At 34.5% G+C, this 24,927-nt stretch overlaps 1 protein-coding gene across 2 annotated transcripts in view; it reads right to left on the bottom strand.

Annotated features, from left to right (window-relative positions):
- Positions 1 to 648: 648 nt before the first annotated feature.
- The window catches only part of LOC143187637 (uncharacterized), a 167,394-nt gene continuing 143,115 nt past the window's right edge, over positions 649 to 24,927 (bottom strand). Inside the window, exons 4-7 of one of the 2 annotated variants that reach the window (XM_076391877.1) lie at positions 12,470 to 12,628; positions 11,113 to 11,301; positions 10,455 to 10,591; positions 649 to 6,830 (exon numbers count right to left, since the gene is read on the bottom strand). In XM_076391877.1, the coding sequence (XP_076247992.1) occupies positions 6,674 to 6,830; positions 10,455 to 10,591; positions 11,113 to 11,301; positions 12,470 to 12,628 (642 nt within the window). In that variant the 3' untranslated portion in view covers positions 649 to 6,673. Of the gene's footprint in view, positions 6,831 to 10,454; positions 10,592 to 11,112; positions 11,329 to 12,469; positions 12,629 to 24,927 lie in introns of both variants that reach the window. The other variant, XM_076391886.1, reaches the window with a different exon arrangement.

The raw sequence follows: 24,927 nt of genomic DNA, 5'->3' as shown, positions 1-24,927 counted from the left end.
TAGTAAGTGGACCAGTGATCTGTGTAAATATACCGTGGCTTCTCAGAGCAGGAAAACTCTGTGACTCCTTAAATCACGCCATCTTTGAGCATAAACCCAATTCGCCATCTATACGAAGTCAATGGTACTAAGTTTTTTTTAAATCATGCAATCAACATTTCAATATAATTAAATCATTTCCTCGAATATCCATAAAGATATGTCTTTACAACAATTTCAATTGTAAATTCTTATTTAAAAAGTATAACACACAATTGAACATTGCAGGAAGTATAAAGTCTAGTTCAGGAAATTATTACAAAATTATAGAGTTGTAAATTTCTTTATATCTCCGTTACCGAAGAATTATAAGTAATCACTATGTGACTCGTATTGACCTGTTATTGATAATATGTATAACAAAAATTTTTGCTGCAATGATTATTTTAATGAAAATATTAATTTTTCGTAAATTATTTTTTGTTTGATCAATCTCATACGAAGAACTTGTTTTATTGATTCCCCCTCTTTTGGTCGTGAAGATATACAATACATACCCCTGGAAGATGAATTTCTTATGTAGTACTACCCTTCTGGACTATCCCCTTTATTTGACCAGAATGGTTTTGGGTAATCTGGACCATAAATTATAAATAAAAAGACGATATTTTTACATAAAACAGGGCTTGCAGAGGCCAGCTCATTTTATTTAGGAGGCTTATATTCACGATTTGTACACAAATGTATACGTATGATGTATATTTAAAGCGCTGTATGCAATCCTCAGAACATCGTTCAAAATTTCCCTTGTTCTCTTTACGATTAATTTCACACTGTGACGTTGAGATTACAGTCGTGCGTTTGTTTGAAGTCAAGTCTGCGCTACAAAAATTCAGTTTCTCTTTGTAAGTTTTTGCAAATTTTGTTCAATTTTCTTTCGCACTTACTTCGACAATATACGTTATAATTCTACACTCTTGTATTAACGTTCCACGAGAGATCGTAGAACATTAAGAGGAATACACGCGATAGAAAGTTGCACCCTGTTACTTTCGTAAATTAAGTACCTCAGCAATATTATTGAATCAGGCGGATTCGTATAGAAATTTACTTTTATTCAAGTCGCAAAAACGCGATTCTTCTTTCATGTGTTCTTAAAAAATGTTAGATGAAAAATGGTTGTCTGTTTGAGGAAGACGATTTTACCAATTGGAACTTGACATTCTTAACAATGATTCTTTAAGTAAATAATGAAGTCGATGAACATATCTCGCTCGTTGCAATATTCTCAAAATTTTCCCTCGCTCATGAACGTATATACGTACGCTAGTAAAATTCTGCAGTTCATTCATAAATCTGAACAAAATTGCATTCGAAATAGAAACAAATGATAATATTGAGCTTCCATAATTGGAATTTCAGACATAAAGAATTAGAACTTTTTTATTTTTTATCTGCGAAGTCAAATTATTTAAATACGCCTGGTATATAATATTTTTTTCTCTTTTCTTCTACAAAAACATGTTTTTAGTCAAGTGTGTACTGTTTGTTCAAAATTTAAAATCTTAACCCTTTAAGTACTGTGTTATAATATATATTACCGCAGGTATGATTAAAATATAAAATTCTCATGATTTCATTACTCGAAGGGTTAATTAAAAAAAAATTAATTCAATTTATATAAAGATAATGACGAATTATGAAGCAAAATTGAAGGTGTACAAATTTCAACAAAACATATTACTGAAATTTATATGTACCTAATAAGCCTGTTGCGTTTAATTCATAGAGAAAGTTTCTATTTCGGATACTATATCTGCTCAGGTCACTTTATTATTAACGATAAATAATAATATCATGTACCTTTTCCTCTTCGCATGGTAGGTACTCTATCATCGGACTCTCAAAATGACAAGAATTGTACTAACGTGAGATTAAACTATAGCAATAAAATATTAATAAAATATTAATATTAATAATAATATTAATAATAATACAAATCGTAAAATAATAATAGCGATAACAATAATATAGTGCGTGATATAAACTAATATGTGGCATAGGAATATGTTTTTCGCTTGAAATATGCAATTCTGAGTACGGAACGCAAATACGAATGATAAACGTGTATCACCATTAGCTTCGATCGTTATACGACTCCAGCTAGGAGTATGATTAATTTAAAACCCATGAAAAGTATGGCGTGGAACTTCTTGCGTTTTCTTCCCTAACGATTACAATATTAAACACGGCTTACAAAATTGCACGAATGTTTCCTTCGGTTTTCTTTTTGTTTTTAACGCGAAAGAAAAATGACGGTAGCAAGGAAGTGTACCCTAGATGAAAATGATCCTCTGATGCTTTTCTAACGTTCACAATAATTTAATTTCATTTGTCGCACACGGAAGGAAGTTCCCGCATTTGAGACTTGTCGTTCGTAAGGCAACGCATACTTCCGTTTCTCGTCTCGGCTCGTGCGTTTGTCGTTTAATCGTACGTTTGTACATGTGAGCATAAACGACTCTTCGTGCACACATGCGTGTCTACGAACTTGCACAGTACAACCGATGTAAGTACATACGTGCAACTGTTTTCTAAATCATTGAAAATATGGGAAATAAACGCGAAAGGATTGAATTTTTTAGAAATATGGTAAATCATTTTTTTTATGTATTGTGTATGTTTGGAAGAACAAAACTAATGGCACCTTTTATCAATAAAATGTCACTGATTTAAGGAGAGTTGAAAATACAGTCGTGAACGCCACATCATTCAGATAAAATATTACTTGTGTATACATAACACTTGAGTTTGCAATTTAAATCAGGTACTAGACAATATAGTATTTTGTTTAAATTACGATAAGTTAAATGAGAAATATTGTTAGTACCTGTTTCATACTATAATAATGTGGGAAATAATCTTTAATATATTTTTCAATTTAAAAAATTGAAAATAATTTTAAAACTTTTATCTTTCACAGTATTTGTTTCTTCAATGTCAATATTCTTTCTGTGATATATTTTTCGAGCGAAATAATTTTCGTGTATCGTTAGCAGTTCAACAAAACAGTTCAACACGTATGCACTTTGCGTTCGTATATCTACATATGCTTTTATTGGTTTTTGCATTCTCTTTCTTTCGACGATACGTATATGTATATAGGGTAATTTAAAAAAAAGTCGAACCTGTTTAAAATTATGTGGTATTCATTAAAAAAGAGAAGAAATAATATTCAACCAATAAGTTCAAATGATTCATAAATAGTTTTTTGAGTAAATAAATTAAGATTTCAAATCAGATTTTTTCTGTACTTTTTACAAAAACTATATGCCTTTCTATCATATGAACTCAAATGTAGTATTTTCGTAGATCATAGAAGATATATTAAATTCATTCACAATTTTTTTAATACTTGTTTTACTATACAAGAACACTTTTTCTTTATTGGAAAAAGCACTGTGTTCCCCTAAATTATTCAACCTTTTTTCAAATCACCCCGTATATGCACAATCAGCAAGTGTGCGTATATACACGATAGCACAAAAACGCATACATAGAATATGATCACTTATAAAACTCTTCCATTTAGAAAATATATTTCTATTTATATATATATATGTATTTGTATTATAGATATTTCTGCGTATTGTGTGTACATATACATAACATATACTACATAGAAACGTAACTTCAAATATATATACACTCTTCTTTTTATATTTATTCGTATCTTATAGTACGTAGTTACGCATATGCTTTTCAGAAACCCTTAATAATTCGATTTGAACGATGATTTCTAGTTCACACTATGAAATTTACATTTTTTTGACTCGATCGTTATTTTATCTAATCGAAATAAGAATTTACCGAGATGTTAGTTATTACTAAGGGTTTAGTACACACTAAATCTTTTTCCTATGGAGTAGTCGTTTATTACGATTGACAACTGAAATATTCTGAGATAAATGCAAGACTCGGTTGTTGCATCGATTTTGACGATCGTTACACGTTCCTTTTTTAGGCATCGATAATACAGCTGATAAACATCGTGGTAATGATTTTTCTCTGTTAGAAGAGCTATAGTCGATGAAGAGGTTTTTGAAATAGATAATTAGTAACTTACGAGTCAAACATTAAGAGAAGGAAGACAGTCCAAGAATTTTAACGATAAAGAGAATGCATTTTCGATTGCCTTAATCTGTTTAAGCTTTCAAGCCTCACAAGATACAAGTTTTCGTAAATTCCAACATTTTATAAGAAAGGAGATGTTTTTGGTGCTCGAGTCTCGCAAAATTGTCGCTCGAGACTCGGGCAACGTCGTAGGCGTGTAAAAGAAACAAATCAAGAATAACAGAGAGAAGTGCTCGCTGTAGTAGCAACGCGATAAAAAGTACAAAAACCCACGAGAGTAAAACGAAATTAATAATCGTATGCGTCTAGCTTCGTGCGTCGATCGCGTCATGTCCAACGTGCATGAACTTTTAAATTTAAATTCATTCGTCTTCTCTTTTATCAAAGGGAGGTACAATCTGCAAATCGATCGCTCGAAGTTAGCCGGAAGTGCGCATCCCGCATAATCGCGGGATTTGGTAACTTAAGTCGATGTCTCTGGTCCCCATTCTCGAGATAATACAGCAGAACTTATATTATCACATTCATGATTAACACCCGTTGTATTAACCATTAATATGTTAATATATGTGTATATATTAATATATATAGATATATGTATACGTGTGTGTGTGTGTATGTGTATGTGTACGTATATCTAAGGTACGCGTTATTCCTCGAAGTCCGTGTGTCTTCGGATATACTTACATCCGTTCCCTTCTCTTCGATTCGAACGTTAAACGAAGCTTTATTTAAACCAAATTGCTCATCGTGGTTAAAGTTAGAATGATAAATAATAGGACAGTTTTTAGTAGCTTCAGTTTCCTCAGATTTTAAGAATAGTTTAGTAAGTATTTTATTGTGTCATAAGAGAAGGTTCCTATTTTGGAATTGGCGAAAAATTATTGACAGTACAGAAGTGAATTGTCTGCTGTGAGCGTTACTAAATGCTCTAATAGTGATTAAGTTTTGAGGATTTTAATTATTGTCTTCAGCAAGAGTGGTTCTAAGGAGACTTTATGAAATATTCTCAATAGCATTCAAACTGTGCATGTTGAATGGCTAATGGAGGAAACTATAAAAACTAGTCCCTCTTATCTTCAGTAACCCAGACCATTAGCAGCCAATATTGCACGTGACTCTGTTATCAATTCTATCCACCATCAATCTTTCTCCTTTAAACCTCTCCCAAAGTGAGAATATTCACTCTTCATAAATCAAGACGAATCTTTCGCCTCCTCCTACGCGATTTTCACTCCAATATCTCTTTCTCTCAACAACCACGTTACCTAATATTACCCCAACATCTTACACTCGATCAGAAACTAAATCACTCACTGGTAGTGAAGCTGTTGACTGAGGACGAACTTAAAATGTCAAAAGACGCTTTCGTTTGAGCAAGATAAACACACGAGGGACGTTTGCAAGCTGGTCCAGCTGCCAGACACAATTCTGACTACCTAGCTGCTCCGTTTAACGCCCGAATCGGGTCGAACGAGCCGACATTCCTTATCACGCGATCACTTTCACCTTGCTTCTCACTTTCCATCGAGCGTCGATCTTCGACTTCGAGCGCCCAGGTGTCTCTTCACGGTCACTTCCGGCGACGAACGTCCCCTCATGCTCCCGTTCGGCTCGCGGACCGTGGATCACCACAAAGAAACGAAAACAAAAGTGCGTAGCACGGTGTCACGCGCGTGGACAGTGTGCAACGAGGTTTCTAATACGAAATTCTATCACAGTTCTTCTCACACGTTCCCGCGTCCCACTAGATCGTTACCGTCGCCGATGCGATCCGATCTATCGTCGCCGACCTCCTAGATCCCCCGAGTCCAACGATGCGTTCGAGTTTCGAGCCGCGTCGGCTTTGGAATAAATTAGCCCGACAGCGTGAGCTCGTCAAGATTATTTTCAGGTCTCGTTGAGTTCCACGTCGTCGCTGTCCCGTGGTCCGTCTCTCCGAGCACCTTTGGCACGCGACTGACACACCCAAGGCGACTCGAGGGCATAAATTCCCGACAATTAACGATCGACGGGGGCACAGTAAAAGCTGTTTCAATAACAGCCGTCGACCAAAAAGTTCGAGGTGTCTCAAGGTAACGGACACGGTGTCACTTGAAGAGAAGGGAAAAAAAACGAGGAAGAGAGAGACAGTGAGAGAGGAGCGAAGGAGAGAGAAGGATACCTCCGAGGTTGACTAGCCCGTGAAGCCAGTCGTGTGTTCTTTCTTTTTTTTCTTTTTTTTCCCTCCTCTGTCAACCTCGCAGCTCGTTGGCCTTCAAAAGATCTCCAGAGGTCGACCTTGGACGGATCATTTCGTAAAAGCCGAATTGCATCTTCTTCGATAAGTCTCGAGTGGCTGGCCGACGATCGTTTCGCGACAGCGGTTTCGACGATTCTCCCTTGGCTCTCGGGTTCTTCGGCTTTCGTCAAGTCTTGCGCCTCGCCGTCCTCCCCCTTCCTCCTCCCCTCGCGAGGCTCTGTTCCAGCGTTCCTTTTCGCGAATTTCTTACAAGGTTCGACGGAGTCTCGAGAGCTTCGTCAAGGAGGATCGGTCAGGTTTTAGGCGGCGGCCAGCGAGCTACGGTATCCTGCGTTCTAGGTCTTCGTGGAGCAGGCTGTTGTTGTTGGTTTCGTGTATCGAGGCGGGCGATGCCTCCTCCGGTTGCTCGCCGCCGCTCAGCTCTAACTGGCCTGTGCTGTCGCCACTGCTAGACCCGCACTCGCCATCCACGAATCTGAAAATAAATTTTTGGCACGTTATGTCGTGTACTGTTCTTACGAATTGTCGTAATGGTATAGGGGAAGGTTGCCGAATTTGGATCAGTATAATATTTTTTACTGTTGGCTGGTGATAAAACATTTTGTACATTTAAGGAGGTAGCGGAGAAAATGTTAATATTTATGTTTTCAAGATAATTTAATTGATTTTTTTAAGACATAATGTAAAATGTTAGACAAGTAGTTTTTTATAACTGTGACATTAGTCCACTCGAAACAACCGGTTCCCTAGGATGGACATTTGGTTTTCTCACGTTTGGTGTTGTATGATAGTGATTGTCGAATTAATTAATTTAATATATAAGCAATGCATATATTGCTTGCCACACGGCGCAAATTGTTTATATATTACAAGATACAGTGGTGGTCCAACCTAGGCGTCGGTCCAAATTCGGCAGCCTTTCCCTATTAATATTATGGGTTCAATTTAAATTAATTTATTTGTGGGACCAACCCATTAGCGACTATTTGGTTTAAAATTAGGAGAGTAAATTCTTCGAAGTTAAAGCAAGAGAATATTTAGTAAATTTTTAAATGTCACGGATTAAATAGAAAAATCATATTCTTATAATTCGAGTATTTTTTCAGTGTACCTATATTATTAAAAAGTTACCAGATTATTAGATATTACTTGGCCATTTAATTTTAGAATTGATTCCGGTAAAGCGTTTGAAACGTTCTTATCAGGCAGAATGCGATACCGAAGTGTTGTGTATTGAATTCATTTTGTTTCAATCGTAACGATCGTTTTATCGTTTATTTAATCGTCTTTAACTTTTTAATCTGTTCTCGAATCTTGAAAAGAAATTGCACGTGTCGGTCGACCGACCGTTCTTATTTACTGACGTAGCACTTCAACTTTAATAATCATGATGCAACTATGTCAGTGTGATGTTTTTATCTTGTGTCTTGTTCGTGTTGTCATATAGTTTTGATTTTAATGCATTTTTCCATCTGTGCGGCACATTCTTGGCAATTGTTTAAAAGAATTTTTTCCATGCAAAAATACGTTCTCAGTTTGTGATTCCATTTGAAGAAATTTTCATTACCTAGTTTCAAAATTTAAGGATACATTTTTGTATGAGTAATTTAAGTTTAGAAAATTAAGATGACTAGCATTTTTAATAATTCAGTTCAGTAGTTTGCATATCTATGAATATAAGTAGATACTTGTTTTTATTCGATTGTCTTATTTATAGTTAGAGTTATCTTATTGATAGTTAGTACATATTATTATTTATAGTTATATAATTCATAGTCAGTATTATAATTAAGTTCATAATAAAATCACGTTTCTGGAGACTATAGTTACCAAAATTGCAAAAATATACTTTGCACTTTTTTTGTGTACAAGGAGCTACTTCCACTGAGAAGCTTATTTGAACAATTTTTTAAAATTGTTTTTAAATTTGATCTCTACTTTAGTATCATTCTTAAATCGACGTCCACAAAATTGATAAATCTCGTTCAAGAAAAGTTGGTTAAAGTCAAAAGTTAAACGAAGCATCAATCAAAGTTGGCTGGTCTCAGTAAAAGTAAAGATAATGCTGACTGCAAAGTATTCCGACCATGGATGAAGCAAAGGTCGTCGATAAAATGTTGTCTTCAGTTTCGAATGTCGATTTGATATCGACGGCCGCCAACATTAATAAATAATTACGAATTATGCGAAATATAGTCTCGTGTGGAACTCTCTGGTAGCCATCATGAAGATGTCAACATGCACTAAAAATTTACTCTACATCACTAAATAAGACACTAAACATTGAATAAGCAATTATGATCGAGAGTACTATTTGCAAAATTTTTATTAATTAATTGAAACTTACACAATGGCTTAGTCGAAGCTTGTCTTCTAGTGCAATGCTAGTTCCCATATAGATTTTAAATGAAAAACTCCGAGTCTCTAAATAAATTTACAGATTATATTAACATATCAAAGTAAGTTTAATATATCTAATAATCGTTCTTATCTTAAAATTGATTTGAAAACATCTTTATAAGTGATCATATCGTATATTCAAAATGTTTTATTGCATCATCCAACTGTTACTTATCATATACCTATAACATTTTTCTACTGAGCACAAAGGGTGATAAGAAGAAGTAAATAAATACATGCATACAAGAAAATCGTAAACGTTCGAGTGAACATTTATTCCTGACGATTATTTCACGTAATTACAGTGACGCGTAAGCTATTAACGAAGACTTCGAAAATGCGCGCCATTCAAAGTTCAATGAACGCAATCGCCGCTCGAAACTCAAGATTTGTGGCAACGATTCGCTTCACGCGATCCAGAATACAAATGTTCGCGTTAACTAATTTAATTGGTATGCATACCTCTCTGGTCTGAGTTAGCAGCTGGCGTTCGCCGTTAGTTTTGCAATTAAAACTAATGTTAACGGCCCCGAAGGAGCGCAAACGTCATTCACGATTAAATGTATGAACGATTGACTTTAACCTTGTAAAATTTCTCCTTTCAGCCCTTATCAAGACTACACTTCTGGCCTCTTTTGATAACGAACGTTATGGATTGATTAAACGACAGGTGGATAATATTGTATTCTATTCTAAGGATTTGTGAAGATATTTAAATTGACCTCGATCCTCAACGTTGCTGAGTCAACTGGTAAGTACAAATTCTTTCGCCCTTGTGCATGATTGAAATTAATAGAAACTGAATGTTGAAATAATTTTGAAATGGAATATAATTGTCATGAAACCGTGAAACGACGAATTGCAAGGAGGAAAATTGTTTAGAAATAAGTAGGTGCGCGGTTGCAACAGGCGAGAAAGCATCGAGGCGTTGAAAGAACGGTGAAAATGAAGGAAAAGCGGTGCATCTTCGTTATAATGCGTATCGAACGTCGGTGCTCTAACTCGGGTATGTCGACATGCGATGGGGTTCGTGACGCGCGTCGCAAAAGTCGATTATCTCCTCGTGGAACGAGGGGATTTCAGGTTGAATTCGTGAATTAGAGGCACGCCCGTTGGCAAATTAAAGTGTTTATTACATAATAGGAAAACAGTGGTCCGCCTCGAGTCGATGCGTCGAATAATAATTGTGCAAAAGAATGCACTGCTCGTGCATGAGTTTGCATATCGAAATGCAGTGGTCACTCGGGCATCCTGAAGTGAATGGGAGGCAAACGCGTAGAAAGAATATTTTTATGGAAGGCACAGTGAAAAATAATTATTTCTGCGCGAAAATGTGTATGTTTCCTCGTGTATGTTTGTTGTAGAAGGTTTGATAAATGTTGACAGAAAGAACAGAAGAATAGAAGGCGATAATTGTGTGAAGTATGAATCGGTACTTATACTAGTTTATAGGGATAAAATACAGTGCACCTGTGTCTTAACAATCGTTCGATTTTAACTTCAACAGTGCTCGTCTGAAATATACAATTCGAAAACTTGCGTATATGTTATCTTTATCAAACGCTTCTGTTCGTCGTTAATTATCGAGAACCATTGAGGTGGAAATTACGTAACACATAGTTCGATTGTCGACCACGTATCGCTAATTCGTCGTGGAAATAATCGATTTTTCCGTCATTAAATTGATAAGCGTACTTACGTGTATGGTTGCTCTTCACCGCGCATCTCACATATGACGTTCGTCAGGGCCATTATGTAATTCTTCGCCAACGTGAGCGTCTCTATTTTACTGAGCTTCCTTTCCATTTTTACGTGAGGTATCACTTCGCGTAATTGCTGGAAAACGAGACGATAAAAACATTGACAATATTCTTCAGATTATTGGCATCTATTGAGCTGGAAAGTGGTAACAATTTAATCTTTTAGAAGTTAATGGATTTGTTTGCAGAAGTTCCTTTATCTTAGTTTTCTAAAATGTAGTAATACATTTTTATTGTAATTTCTATTTGGAAAGAAAGAAGACGTACGTGATCACATTTTCAAAGATAATCTAACAAGAAATCAAATTTTGGTATTTAACAATTTTTTTTTCCTATAATCAAGTTGAAAAATTTTCTAATAATTTTAAAGCCTTTCTTTCTTTGAATCTCTACGTCAAGTAAGTCATTTGATGATATTGTTAGATTATCTTGTAGCGTTTAAAAAGGGAGAATACACTAAGGTGGAGTGATGATCACGTACTTGCCAAGGTGTGTCCAATTTCTTTATAGTTACTTTGGTTTCAATAGAGTATGGAACGCTCTTGAGGTTCTTTAACCTTCTAACCGTGCTGTACTTTTCAGACATTAGAAAATTACCTCGAAAGCGTCATTTAGGGAATGCATTCTCATTCTTTCTCTCTCATTGCTTTCAAGCCTCCTGAGGTTCCTTTCCCGCGCGGAAATTCCACTTTTTCGTCTCCTCGTCGTTGGTGGCCCTCCACGATTTCTTCTCTTCGCTTGTTTCGGGCTTCTCTCGCTGCCACTGCTATCGCTCTCCTCGCCCACCTTTTTGGATCGTTTCAGAAATAAATACTAAATTATAGTAGCAAATTAGATAATTTGTATGAAATTACTCTGCGAGTGGCTTCTATTATATTTTTCAAATATAAAATATGAAACATGAAAATCGAATATAATATTCTAGAACTGGTAGTGATTTATAAAAAATCAAAACTTAAATGCAACGTTAGTTGAACTATGTGATAAGGAGGAAATAATATCCAGGAAATATGGATTTTACTAAGAATGTACGATGACCTTTAGTTACAAGTTTGTTTTTAATAAAAGATATCGATTGCACCGCTGATTAAAGAAAGTTCATTTCCTCATCATGCAGATATGATTTTTCTGAACTGTGTCGTCGTTACACTTAACGTATTGATACAATATTTTTATTGTACGATATACAACCTTTGATAAAGAAGTATCTTACTGGTTTAGAATAAGATATTTGCAATTGAAACGAGATAGGATGCAGCATATTCGTCGAAAATTGAAATTATATGATTTAGATTTTAAATGATTAATTACTGTTGTGATTTTACAAAAAAGATAATTTCTTCATTAACAAATAAGTGCAGAATGACGATATGAATCAGAAGATAAAGTTTATCAGCGAAGAGGTGATGTTCGTTACGTAGAATTAATTGATCAATAAATTCAAATTTCGACACGGAGTTATTGCAGAGCGTGATAAACAGTGTTAAAAATAATACTATTTCTATATTAAAAATAATTGTTTCAAAATGATAGACAGTAGTCCCTAATTTCTACATACGTATCTATTTAACGAAAAGCTGTTTCAAAGATCTAAAATGGAGATATATTAAAAGTTTAAGTGATTCTATTTATTGAAATTCAATACAAAAATATGTGCACAAATCCTTCTAAGAAGGATTTATTTATTTTTCATAAACTACTGTCTCCATTTTTGTAGATATTACGTCCATTTTTTTACTACTTCAAAACTTATTAAACGTTAATAAACATTCTCATTTAATACAATAGATCTTACAATTTGGTTCATCATTCTCATTTAAAATTTCAATCCCCAGAATGGTCGATAAAATCGACTATTTGGATTTGAATAACATTAAATTTAGCTCCATTGCAAGTGTCCCTTTCGATATGTCTGAATTAATTACGCTCGAAATAGAATCCTTGGATATCTTACCTCTGGGCCAACCACATGGTGCCGACTGCGTTTTCCGGTTAACGAGTCGACAGAGGCGTCGTCCAGGTCGATATACATCTCCTGATCGCAGTCTTGATCGCTACCTGATAACCTCTCCAGGCTTCGCATTATCCTGAGGAAAGTTACGGTTTGGACCCCCTGCAACCGAACGTAACGAGCACCATTAATTCTCTTCGAATTTTAAAAACTGTTTAAATATCGACGACAAGAATTTTCGTTTAAGCACCGCGCCATTTGCTGGCAAGGTGCAATAGCCAGATACTCAGCTTGCTGTACGAGTAAATTTAACAGGGTGACTTGTGATTTTCAATGCTGGCTCTTTCAGTCGGATCTTGTTATTTTTCGAAACGAAACATCGTAAATAGAATTAATCCCTTGCCGTATAACGAGTCACATTCGTGACATAAATTATCTTTCGAATACAGTATTGTTTTGATGCAAGCTTGCGGCTTGGAATCAAATAGGAAATTGAAGTACGTTGGAAACTAGTTCCTCGAATCAGTTGTGTAGGTAATGGTAATTTAAGTTTGACTTTTAAAAGTTGAGGATCGAGTGAAGTAAAATAACCACCATCTCTTTTGTACTATCGATTATGGAAGATTTTGTAGTGATATTGTATTCTGGATAATCGCGATAAATAGAGATTATAATTCTTGAATTTTTTTTCTTGGAAAGAGTATAATTCCTTTCTACTAAACTAATATAAAATTCTCACTGTTTACCTTTAAAATTTTCCTTTCATCATCACTGTATGATAAATTCATCGATTCGCTGTATTAAACCATGAGATATTAATCACTCTTTATGCTCGAACATTTTCATAGCCTCTAAGTCGCCTAAGCGTTCTAAAGATTGATTATTGTAATGAATGCTTTAATGTCAACATTAAGTCACGTTCCCACGCCTGTACTACGTATCTATATTACACGGAATACACTCCATTCATTTAGAAATAAAGTTAGCAATTGAATATCTAAAAAACGTAGTAGACTAAAAAGTATTCAAAATTTGTTATAATTTCTTAATTCTAGAGACATTTCTAACGAGACAAATTTCGCATAAGATTCTGCATTTTTTGTTATTACTACTTAATTATACTCAATAAGTGTTACAATTTCAACTCTATACCACTGAATGACTAGTTTCTATATTGACTACAAATTTAAAATAATAATTGAACCAATCTCACACTAGAATATAAATTCTTTTTTTAACATTCATTGAACTCTAATTTTTGTCTCATTCTTTAATTTTCAAATCTCTTTTGTGGATCCATACTATATTACATTAAAACTATCTCGATAGTTATGATCTGTGCAATAGAATTTTAACTTCCTACTAAACTTGACTCATGTACAAAATTTCAGCGTTCTGAAAATTAACCGCAATATTTGTCTAATGGTGCAATGAATATACAAGGAAATAACAGTCTGAAAAGTAAACAATTGCTGCACGCGAGTTGGGCAATTCCGATTGAAGCGATGACTGATAATGAAAAGCAGGGGATCTCCGGCAGTGGTATAAACATTTCAGGACAATCGGCAGCTGTTCGCGCAAAAGACGTGCACGCGAGCCGAGATAATCGAAGCGAGAAAAATCGTTTTCCTCGACTTCAGTTAATCCAATGCCAAGAATTCTTCGCGCATAACTGAGCTATGCTGCGCCTTACTATTATCGATTAAGTAATTACTTGTAGTATCCACGATACGTGGACAGTCGTGTACCGAAGATCATCGAGAATTGAATGCAACTGTCTGTTGCTTCAATGTTAATGTATTAGTTCTTTTAGTTTCATTATGCTCGTTTTCCTTTTCTGTGGTCAGTGACGAGATACTGTGCTAATTATAAAATGGGATGTTGTTGGAAGTTTTAGGTGGGTGGAAATATACACAGAGTGAGATAGAAGTAATAGAGTAGTCATCTTGGATTGTATCCATTTTGCAACTGTTTTATTACTTCTGGAGCATCCTGTATATCAAGTAACTGTAAATATACCTAAAGCTACATTCTTATTGAAACAACGACGAGGAACTTTTGTTGATGTTCCATGTTTTCTTGAATAGTTACTGGTTGTTACTGAATGTTTTTCCTTGTTTTCTTATATTTTTATTGTCGATAATAAAAGTTGCTGTTTGTCGACTGTTTACATTCGAAGCGAAAATATCAAGGAAAAATAGAAAACACCTGTCGAGATGTTGTAAAGAAAAGAAAATTTGTTTCAGTGTGCACATGTTGTTTGATCAGCAATGCATTGCAGTCATGTGTCAACACGATTAATACATTATTAAAATATCTAAAATAGAAAAGTGGAAGGATGATGTTAGGAACAAAATTTTGTCTTGAAACTAAAAGAGCACAAAAGAAAGAATGATTGATTTGCTCGATTGAAGTACGAGCAAAGAGTAAGATGTAGAACAAGGGAAAGCGGATCGTCTATGGTCAGACATGGTTTCGAATCGGTGTGATTTTTCATACGCGTGTTACTATAGGAATGATTTTACATAAAAATTGATTAAAATATATTAAAGGATATGGATCAATAAGAAATTCATTACATACTCAATAATTTTGGTTAAAATTATGTAAAAAATTAGTGTCAAAAAGTAATTTTATCTAGTAAAGAATACGAATTTAACTAATTGATATTAAGTTTAATAATAAACTTACATCAATAGCATTAGTATTTTGCCAATTAATTGTGTATTCGGTAAATGAATATAACAATTTTCTAAAAATTCTTCACAGATAAATTATTAATACTGTTGCTAGTGCATTAGAGAACATGATTGTGGTACACATAATGAGTATCGCCTAATCTCAGTAATAATTCATTTTAAGATTTAACTCTGAATGTCGACCTTATCATAGCAGTGTTTATTCTTTCTTCAAATAAATTCAGTGCAGCAATATCGTTGAATAAATATTACTCATTTTTCTGTTTGAGATGATTAACAATTTCTTTTCAAGGTATTTAAATGTCCTCATAGCCCTGAGAGTGGTTACTGGCCATTTAAAGGAAAAAGAAAGAAGGACATTTAAAAATGGAACCTGAGAATACCTACTGAAAGAGAATCGACTACCATTGTGATTATTATTAACTCACTTATTATGTAAAGAGTACTTTATATGATTGAAAAAGTAAGTGATATTAGAACTTAAAAGGCGTCCCCTAATTTTTTTATCTAAGGTAAAAATAAAATAAAAGAAAAAACTATTATATAAAATGAACAAACTTTTCTTAAGTTCTAATATTACTTGCTTTTTTCTAAGAAGATAAGCAAGCAAGAAATTAGGAAGAGAAAGTCTCTTCCTGATGCTTTCTTCTGGTTGATACAGTTCAAAATATAATCATATTAATTAATTATGGAAATAATACCTAATACTTTTCATTTCAAATCTAGTATGAAATTGAATAAATAAGTAAATTTGAATATTTTACACAGTTTAATATGTATATCTCAAATGAATTATTCACGATAAAGCAGTTATTACAAAATAATGCAACAATAAAGTTTATGACAAGCAACTTCTAATTATGTGAAACTAATTGCAGATTCTGTAGTGTTATCTGTTACGGTAATTGTTTCTAATGCAATGGTCGTGCGCTGCAATCGTACGATGCAATAAAAATTAGCGCAAGGTGCTTATTATTTCCATATAATCTGCTGTAGAGCATAATTGCAGAGGCTGCATAAACATTGACATAGGACGTGAATTCCCGCGAGTGGAAAACGGAATATTGCAAATTCTTTTCTTTGAATCCTCGCTTGGGAAAGATTGAGTACGTGAGAGAGGAAGGGAAGAAAGTGAAATTTCGTAATGAAAATTATTCAACGATTATTTTACATTTTGTTATACCGTTCACAAAAATTTATTGTTTAAATCTAACGATTACTTTAAATAAAGGATTCCTTTTAAATAAAGGAGATAAATTCTAGATTATGGCCCTCAAAGATTTAATATTTATACTAGACTACTCAAAAGATGAGTGAACTAGCACGAAAATTGAAGTGAATTAGCAGTTTTCATATAGACAACAATAACCTCCGTTGTATCGAAGAATTGTCACTGCTCATGCATATACAAACTCATAAAAGAATTCTTAATCATACATAACACTGGATAACCAAATGTCTGTTCGATAGGTGTTCAGATAAGCCAGACTCTACAACGCCAAAGAATTTAATCAATCAAACATGTTCTCCAAAATTTCCAATTAGCACCTTACATTACAAATTAATTACAATTTATTCCATCCCTTTTCATTAAATCTTGATCACACGCTAATAACTCTGTCAACAACGCACAGTATATTTTCTCAATAACCTCGATCTAAAAAGCAATTCGCGAGACAGTATTCAAGTTCGACGAAGCATTCCACGTAGCACAGTTTTCACCAACTACGCACGACGAGGTCAAAACGCGTGTGTCGCGCTATTCCAGGGCAAGTGGATAAGTCCAGTTCCCAACCGGCTCTCGTCCCTCTTCTCAGTCGCGTTGACAATGGCCGCGGCACGTTACACGCACGGATGATCCCGCGTGTACGGATAACAACAAACACCCGTCGCATTATATCGCTAATGAATAGACACACGTCCGCCACGAAGGACTAACACGGCTCTGCCGACTTAGATAACCTTAGGTAACGTAACGTACACACGCCAGGCTTCGATGCGCGGTGCAATAGTTCCACGTGACACCGGCTACGAGTCTCCTCCGTCATTAATAAAGTCGCAGAATGTGTTAGCATTAGGCGCCGCGGCACACAACCATCGGGCATGTATGCACGTTGACCGTGAGTAACGACGACGCTTCTTGCGAGTGTTAATAGAGTTAACAGAGGAACTCGACGGCTCGAGGTCGGTGACGGTACAAAAACCGATCGAGGAATGCTTTTCTTTCTGTCGCGTTTGATGCCTTCGACAGGTTACTTTGGGAGACTCGATTGAGGCCTGATGCACACGAAAGATATTTTGACGTAGGATTTCGTTGCGATTGTATGTTCTTCTTTGTCTTCCTAATTAGGAGCAACGAAGGCAGACATATGATCGTAACGAGATCGTGAGTCAAAATATTGTTGGTATGCAGTGGACCTAAGGACTCTCACTTTCCTGCTGGGACAGCAAATTCGCGGGGAATTAAGAAAACAGACGTACGAGTTGATGTTGGTGTGGAGAGGATGCCACGAAAAATTAAGGGCCAATGCATATGAGCAACATTTTGACGTACGATTTCGTTGCGATTGTATGTTCTTCTTTGTCTTCTTAATTAGGAGCAACGAAGGCAGACATATGATCGTAACGAGATCGTGAGTCAAAATATTATTGGTATGCAGTGGACCTAAGGACTCTCACTTTCCTGTTGGGACAGCAAATTCGCGGGGAATTAAGAAAACGGACGTACGAGTTGATGTTGGTGTGGAGAGGATGCCACGAAAAATTAAGGGCCAATGCATATGAGCAACATTTTGACGTAGGATTTCGTTGCGATTATATATGTTCTTTGTTTTTCCAATTACTAACTAGGAACACATGCGATGTGTTGAGTGTAACAAATTTTTTTTACAAACTAATTATTATTAATTAGTAGTCAGAAATATTAATGTTAATTATTAGTGTATAATATCAATATAGCATATAGTATTATAAAGAAATAAGATTTTTAAGTATGGCCGGGGTTTTAAGCATATTGTCTTTGCAATAATATTTTAATGTAAATGGTACTGCAAAATACCTTTATGTTGTAAAGAGTTAAGGATTTTAGTTTATATAGATAGATAATAGAATAAACAGGTAAAAGGTAAAGGAATAGTAGATAAGTAGACATGTAATTATTCAGTAGATTGAGTGTAGGAGATTGGGACGTTCGTAGTCAGACACAAACCTCATACGTCCTCGTGCGTTCAAAACAGTGACTCAAGTTCTACACAATTATTAAAACTATTAAATGATAAGAAGTATAGAAAAGATACCATGATTAGTAACCATTGGGTCTAGGAAATAAAAAAACTAAATTTAGCAAAGCAATTATTTGAGTTATATATATTTGGTTGTGTAATTCGAAAAACATGTTTGCCTACGCGATAGCCTTGTTCCAACGATTTGCAGATGTCGCGATATTATTTTCGCTAAAACAATAAGTATCAGCGCGAGATTGATTGATGATTTCCAGCAAGGATTCCTCCTCCATTGTTTCTCATGAATGGAAATTTTTCGTGTTCCCTATCCTTCAGTTTTCTGTTTCGTTTATGTTTTCAAGTTGTTCTTTATCTGCACTTGGATGCGTGTATGGAAGTAAATTAAATATTTACCCTAGATTAAGAGCAAATACCATTGTGGATATGTAGGCAACTAATCAGAGGCGTTTCCTGGAACGTTGTATAGTAATCTGTAATACTTGATTTTAAAATTAGAACTACTGATGATTAGCGCACGCTTATTTCTATTTTTAGTGATTTACTAAAACTAATCATTCATACATACTTGTATATTTCAACAGAAGTCATGTGAAGTGTGATCCTACAGTATTTAATTATTCCTATTAAAAGTATTTGAAATTTGTCTTTTTCATTATCTTCGTGATTTTGATATCAATTTAAAGAAAGGGGTTGGGTTTTAACTGCGCAGGTGATTATGAAACTGTTTTAAGTAAAAGATCTAAAACAAGTTGGATTTACCACCTGTTTTAAATGTAAGTTAATTAAATACAAAATAAGTGATAAATACAACTTCTCTCCCTTTTATTATCATAACTGGAAACTACTTCGCAGACAACGCAACTGAAGGAACTGAAGCTAAGCGCAAGCACCCGCATAGCTCGCTAAGATTTAGATCGAAATTTGAAAAATGTCAGAAGAATCCGCAGAAATAGCAATTCTTTCTCTCGCTTAACTGTAATTCTTTTTGCCGTTACGAAATATTTTTGCGGCAACAGGAAATAATAGCGGTTTTTCTCACCTCCGAGATCCGGTCGGTGAATTCATTCAAGTGGAATGTTACCAACGTTCTCTTCCTAAATATTGACTGTTTTTCGCTACAGCAGACTCGGGCATACCGTGGCCAAGAAATATTTTGATGTTGTTCGGAGATGACTCTCGATCAATTAAAGAAGAATCTTGAAAAGAGGCATTTTTATTTTCGTCCATCGAGATAAATAAAAAGGAGCCGGATGTAAAGTTTCTCGCGCCTGCCTTCTTAAATCGATGCAAGAATATCGAACAAATTGTTGACGTTTGCACGGGAATATTTATCTTATCGTTCACTTTTTGCTTTTACTATGACACATCTTTGCGTTGACGCTGAATATTAAGAAACATTTAAAAGAAAGAAAAAGCGCATGTCCTCGATGATAAATTCAGTATGATTATTTTTACTGCTGCTCAGCAGCGGTTCGGCTAAAGGCTTTCTCAATAAACGAATTATTTTCAGCTTTGATCGATATCGTTTAATGATAACGCATCCGCTGATAAGGGTACCGTTGTTACGCGTCGAGTTTAACCACCATGGAGAGACACGAAAAAGTCTCGTGTTCGTCTGCTTTGAAAGTATTATTCTAGTTGAATATTCGATAAATGATGCCTGATTACGCGAATCAGTCGAAGATAATTGGATAATCGACAGTTACTAGTCCTTTACTAGTCTTTTAACAAGTACTTGTATGAAATTAACATTTGAATTTTTATAGTAAGATGAGTTATTATAGCAATCTTATTTCTAATTATTATAGGTTAATTAATATTTCAATTTAATTTGCTATATGATTGTTATTTTAATCTGCAGTTATTATTAATTTATTTTACCACTATTACGTCAATTTGTTTCCTAGGATTTCAAATATTATTACTTGATGAAGTTATTTGAATTTAGATTTATCGATTAGTAACTTCCTTGAATGATATACTTTTTGTATTTAACACTTTATTTTCGCAGTTAGTTTAGATATAGATTCTACATATCTATAAGTTAATTAATTATAAATGTAGTTATTTTGCTCGCAGTTTTTATGCAATAATAAGAATTCAATTAATTGACCATTTACTAGGCTACGTTCAGAAGTTCTATTGAACCATCGACAGAAATTTCAAGTTAAAAAATTTGTAATTTATAGCGAAATATCAAATTACATATTTAAACAGTAAATCGTAAAATTTCTTTCAAGCAAAAATCGATACAACCTACTAAAATATCTCTCAACTGAAGGACTTCAAAGAGGATTAAATTCCATCAAATTTGAATTATGAATTAATCCTTCCAATGAAACATTCTGTTCCTAGCCAATCGTTCGTGAAAGCGAACAAGTTTTCGAGCAGCGTGGAATTCTGAATTTCGGTAAGGCGTATGCATGCCTTTTCCTCGTTGCGTTTTCGACGAACGGTTTTGTGGAAACAGAGCGAGAAGGAGATATTATCAGGCCTATGCGGTTTCCTGGTTGCGAGCCAGACGTTTGTTATTGTTATTACACGAGGCTCGAAAGTATTTCTCTAAAGCTGTCCAACCTCTGTTATAATCAGGATTCTGCTGAGGCGCATCACTGTCACTTGTCATAATTAATTGCATCCTGATACCGTGGAAACGCACCATATGACAATTATTTTCTTTTTATTTTTGGGGGCAATTTATACATGTTTACTCATGCATCACGGCGAAGAACCGATAACTTGATTAAATAAGAATCCTCACCTGTTAAAATCGGGAGGAATGATAAGAGAAAGCGGGCCGAGTAATTATTAAAACATATGAAGTTGTTAATGTAACGAATAAGTTGGCTGTACTCAAGCTTGATTTATGGCTGTTGTGACTACACTTCTGATAGAGAAACTAGGAAGTAGTTAAATACGTCTGGGTTATTTCGATTTTTAAATTTAGATTAAGCTAATTTGCTTAAATTTAAAATTGATTTTACATACTTGTATATTTGAAGGAATTATCGTATTGCTATACTTATTTTTACGTAAGTCATATTTTAATTCAGTATTAACGTTTGTGCGTTCAAATTTCCAAACATTTTATTTAATCTGAAAGTCTTAAATTAACATGTGAAAGATCGACTTCCGATGTAAATTCAGAGAAAGATTAACTTAGCGATTAATAATTAACTATAGTATTTTTGGCTATAGATTATTATGAATATAAGTTAATATTAATTAGAAAGTATCCTAAACAAAAATTATCAGGAAATTAAAAAATTTTCTATTAGCCTCACAGCAGTTTTACTTGATATAAAAGTTTAGTTATTTTACAGTACATATGTCATTTTTAAAACCTGAACCACTCCTTATCTCATGAATTTCATTAAACTGATTAAAAACCTAACAATTGCATAACCAAATAAATACCACGATAGTATTATTATCGATGGTGATTGATCTTCAAAGCTGTCAACAGGATAACCGCTAAATTAAATATTTTTACTACAACAAATGTATCGCATGTTTAAAAGCCTGTAATGTTCGTGCACATTCCATATAATAAGATTCATAAAAAAGAATCTGTGATTTCATTTAAAAAACTAAAGATAACCCTCATGGTCATAAAATAAAAATGAAGATACATCAGTTCAAATTCACAAAAATACTGCAGCCAGAAATAGCTAAAATTTGATCTCGTATAACTCACAGAGTTAAATGACAAATTGAAAGCTTTGTACTAACATTTATCCTGCAGTATCGGTAATAGTACTTCGTACTACAGAATCATATTATCGGAGTAATATTATCAGTAGTTGTAGCGTTCGATTTCATGCAAGTATTATCTTGCTGGCTATTCGGTATAACATATTGTTACACCGATCTTTATATCGTCTCCATATGCAAATCCTCAGGTCTAATCTGGGCCAAAAGTCGTTTCCTGTGTTCGTTTTAATGGGTTGTCCGTGTATCCCTATCGATAGTGTGTGCCCACGCCAACTTATTACACTTCGAAAAGCTATTCAACTTAGGCAGTTGCTGCGCGCTACCTAGTTACTTTTGATTATACAAACAGTTGGTTTTCGCGATAACGATAACTATTCCGCATATAACGATAACACCATTTTTAAATGGAAAACTTCTTCTGCGTCTCCTCCCGTGTACACTTTTGGGTATACTATTAACACAAATGCTAACCGTGAGTAAGTAGTTTTGCCATAAAATTGTTCGGGGAATATGTGAAGGTAATGTATAACGCATTTTAATTGCTGAGTTTTTATATGTACGAGGAAAAAGTGGACAGTTAATTTCTATGTACAGAATTCTATTACATCGGCAGTTAATTAGGTATTTTGATAGTAGATATGAATATTATACGTTAGAAATATGTTATTATTATTTGTAATTTAACGAAATTAGATCACTGCAACGAAAACTAGTGCAGTGCAACTTGCAATCCTTGCAATCTCTGTCAACAATATTTTTAGAACTATCATAACTTTATACATATTCAATTCGACCTAATTTTCTTTACCAACTTTGAAAACTCACAAATTTCCATGGTCGTCTGACTTTATAGTTCTAATACTGTTTAATTCTACTTGCAACACCTCTTCTTAATCAAGGAAGGTAGAAGTTCTATACCATTCTATTACTCAAATCTTTTCTTTCCTTTCTTATTTTTAATTGAAGTTCAATGTCTCATCAACTGTCTACAATGATTAGACTGCAGCTTTTTATGCTACTTCACATTTTTATAAATACAGTTAAAGAAATGGAACGTAAGTAAAAACTTGTTCCATCTTTCAAGTATTATAATTTGCATTCTATTTTTCATATGTTCAATGTTTTTGAATATTTAACGCCTTCTATGTTTGCTTACACATTTCAAGAAGTTTTCATAAACGCTTAAAAGTTCGCAGTTTGGTAATCATTACTAACGACAAAAAAAGAGAAAGGAATGGGGAATCTTCTTCTATTAACACATCACGCAATAAAAACAATTCCATTTTCTAGCGTGGACTGCACGCTTCCTCCTGAATTTCTATTGCCACGTTAAAAATTCCAACAGTCACCTAACCGAGTCGGAGAAAGTTGAGCGAGTTACAGGCGGGGAACGACAACCACTGGAGGGTTCTTTTTTCGAGACGGCAGGCAGCGAGGAAACAGGTGTCGGCGAGCGATCCCATTTCGTGAATGCTCGTGTCAGAAATTTAAATCTCGCTGGGCGTAATTTTCGCGCGAACCAACCACAGCTCGCGCCGCGACGGTTTACGAGACGGTTAATGAATGATCGAACGGCACCCGATAGTAATTACCAGCCGAACGATAACCTTCGGCTGAATGGCTTATCGCTAGCTGCGTAATCTGCGGCACAGATACAGCAATCTCGGTTTTATATTTTGTTGTAACACCGACGCGCAAACGGGCCTCGCAAATAACTACTGACACTGCTGAGGTCGCGAAAGTGAAACCGATCGACTGAGGAACGAGCTTGAACATGAACTCGCCTGAATTGTGAGAGGAACTATTGTAAGAGGATAAACGTGAGGACTTTTGAACGCTGTGAAAGTTGGCGATTCTGAATTCTTCTGATTTTGAATAGAATTTTTACGTTGTATCTAGATAGGTTTCTGTGTTAAGAATGAGGGAGTAACTTCAAGTTTTTAAGTGTCAATGTCGATATACATGTGCGTTGTTCACAGGCTCCACTTTTTGAATTTTTGAAAATTTAAATGCCAAAGCATTGATGTTTAGCTTTTTATGTTTAGTAAATGGATCGTAGTACATATATTACTATAATGGTAGATAAGATTGTTTCTCAATTTCAGCATTGAACATGTTTAAAAACACTGAATAATTTATAAGTAGAGTTTATTTGTGCTATCACTCTGTCTTTGTTTTCTGATAGTTTTTGCAATGTGTGAAAGTCAGTGATGCTATATCTTGACAACGTCACGTTTAGGAAATTGCACTATGTATTCATGAATTCTAAATTATTTTAAGCACGCTTGTGATAGCTCAAGAAATGAACATTGAAATCTACACAATTCAAATGACAGCTTCGAGTCTAAAGGTGCTGATGATGCACAAATTTAATGTTTGGATTTTGAGTAGCAATATATAAAATTTCGTCATGAAATCACTTGTTTAAAATATGCAGTAAATTAAACTTTTCAGTTTAACATTTGAAAGTTATTATTTAGTGATAGGTACATTGTACTACACAAATATTGTATGCAACTATGAAAAGTAGATCTATATATCATGAACTGTTATGGTTGGACTTAGATTTTAAGTCCATTAAGGAGAGTGTCGATAAAAGAAACGATGTTTTATAAGATAATGGCACGTTTTGAGAGTTTCGAAGTCTCTTCATGCGCATGACGACAATCGAATTACTTCAAGTACTACTTAAGTCTCCAAAATCTTAATACCCTGGGTGGAGTCTTCTTCATTTGATTAATTATAAAAAACTAAAAATTACAGTATATCGTTCAGACTTTCGAAAAGTTCCCTTGATTCAAAATTA

The sequence above is a fragment of the Calliopsis andreniformis genome, chromosome 2 (genome assembly GCF_051401765.1).
Source record: "Calliopsis andreniformis isolate RMS-2024a chromosome 2, iyCalAndr_principal, whole genome shotgun sequence".
NCBI lineage: Eukaryota > Metazoa > Arthropoda > Insecta > Hymenoptera > Andrenidae > Calliopsis > Calliopsis andreniformis.
Note: the sequence above shows the minus strand (reverse complement) of the source record. Positions and strands in the feature narration are given on the sequence as shown.